The following is a 1,920-nucleotide window of genomic DNA, read 5'->3' as shown; positions in this document are numbered from 1 at the left end:
ACCTTCTCCAAGTCACACTCTCTCAGCCCCAGAGGATGGCCATGACAAACCCCCCTCTGAAGAAACATGCTAAGATAGGTTCGCCATAAGAGCCAGTGTGGTGCAGTGGTTCGAGTCTGGAGCCCAGGGTTCGAATCCCAACTGAGCCATGGAAGGGTAACCTTCTCCAAGTCACACTCTCTCAGCCCCAGAGGATGGCCATGACAAACCCCCCTCTGAAGAAACATGCTAAGATAGGTTCGCCATAAGAGCCAGTGTGGTGCAGTGGTTCGAGTCTGGAGCCCAGGGTTCGAATCCCAACTGAGCCATGGAAGGGTAACCTTCTCCAAGTCACACTCTCTCAGCCCCAGAGGAGGGCCATGACAAACCACCCTCTGAAAAACCATGCTAAGAAAACCCTATAATAGGGTCGCCATGAGGACCAGCAGGTGCAGTGGTTTGAACCTGGACTCTGGAGCCCAGGGTTTGAATCCCAACTGAACCATGGAGTAACCTTGGCCAAGTCACACTCTCTCAGCCTCAGAGGAGGGCCAGGGCAAAGGAGAGAACCTGAAAAGGACCCGGAGGTGCCCACCCGTTCCTTCCCGGCTCACCTGCCCTGTTTGGTGATGATCATCTCGGTCTGGTGCTTGTGGAACTTGGCCCAGAGAGGGTAGTTGTTGAGGAGCACCTGGACCTTGCCGGAGGCCTGGAAGCCAGGCATGGGATACAGAGGGGGACCCGGAGGAGGAGGAGGAGGCGGAGGGGGGCGAGGGAAGTAGCCGCTGCCTTCCCCGGAGGAGTAGAGGGAGCCCGGGAAGAGCTCTCCTGCTGCTGCTGCTGCTCCTGCGTAGCCCGGGGCTTCCGAGGGGGCTCTGTAAGGCGGAGGGCAGCTGATCTCCGAGGCAGAGGGGCTTCCGAAGCCCCCTCCTCCTGCTCCTCCTCCGTAAGCGGCTCCTCCGTGGCAGCCTTCCTGCGAGGGGGACTCCGGGAAGAAGAAGGGCCGCTCCTGGGGCTGGATCTTGAGCTCGGGCTCTTTGGGAGTCGGAGTGCCCCCCTGGAGCTCCGGAGGCTCCTTGGCGAAGCTCTGGCTCGGAAGGGGGGCTCCCGGGAGCATGGTGCTCAGGGCGGACGAGGCTCCTCCGGCCGCCGAGTCCAAGGCGCCCATCGGAGGGGAAGGAGGAGGAAGGCTTGGCCCCGGAGCCCAGCAGGGAAGCAGCAGGGCCTCCTCAGAGGGGCAGCATCCCCAAGGGAAAGGGGCAAGGCAAGGCACCCCGATCCCCTCTCAGCTGCAAAGGAGAGCTAGTCCCTAAGCCAAGGCCCCTTCCTTCACTGGAAACAAGTTTGGAGTTGCAAGGAGTCCCTTCTTTCAAGGAGGTCTAGCCCCTTTCCTTCCCTGGAACCAGGTTTGCAGTTGCAGGGAGTTCTAGTCCACCTTCTTTCACTGGAACCAAGTTTTCAATGAGGAATTTAATTCCCTTTCCTTCATTGGAGCCAAGTTTTCAGTTGCAAGGAGTTCAGTCCCTCGTTCCTTTACTCCAAGCAAGTTCTCAGTTGTAAGGAGTTCAATTCCGTTCCTTTCCTGGCAGGAAGCTTTCAGTTACAAAGCATTCATTCGCCTCCCTTTTACTAAAGCCAGGTGCTCCATGGCAAGAGAGCTCCTTCTCTTTCCTTTCCCGGAGCGGAGTTCATTCATTCCCCTTCCTTCCCAAGTTTTCAATCGGCAAAGAGTTCATATCCCTCCCTTGACTGGAAACACGTCAGTTGTGAAGCCAGGAATCCAAGGAGTTCAGTCCCTTTTCTTTGCCCTGGGACCAAGCGTTCAGTTGCAAGGAGGCCACTCGCCTTCCTTCTTCATTGAGATGAAGTTTTCAGTTTGCAAGGAGTGAGTAGTTCCCTTGGGTTTCCCTGATTCTTCTCAGGAGTCTGATCTCCAGTGGT

General features: G+C 57.1%; 1 protein-coding gene across 1 annotated transcript in view; it reads right to left on the bottom strand.

The window, feature by feature from the left end:
- Positions 1 to 1,907, bottom strand: part of TBX21 (T-box transcription factor 21) — a 66,892-nt gene extending 64,985 nt beyond the window's left edge. The window contains exon 1 of the mRNA XM_042473394.1: positions 594 to 1,907. Coding sequence (XP_042329328.1) covers positions 594 to 1,147 — 554 coding nt within the window. The 5' untranslated portion in view covers positions 1,148 to 1,907. The remainder of the gene's footprint in view (positions 1 to 593) is intronic.
- Between the last annotated feature and the right edge of the window lie 13 nt (positions 1,908 to 1,920).

The sequence above is a fragment of the Sceloporus undulatus genome, chromosome 6 (genome assembly GCF_019175285.1).
Source record: "Sceloporus undulatus isolate JIND9_A2432 ecotype Alabama chromosome 6, SceUnd_v1.1, whole genome shotgun sequence".
Classification (NCBI taxonomy): domain Eukaryota; kingdom Metazoa; phylum Chordata; class Lepidosauria; order Squamata; family Phrynosomatidae; genus Sceloporus; species Sceloporus undulatus.
Note: the sequence above shows the minus strand (reverse complement) of the source record. Positions and strands in the feature narration are given on the sequence as shown.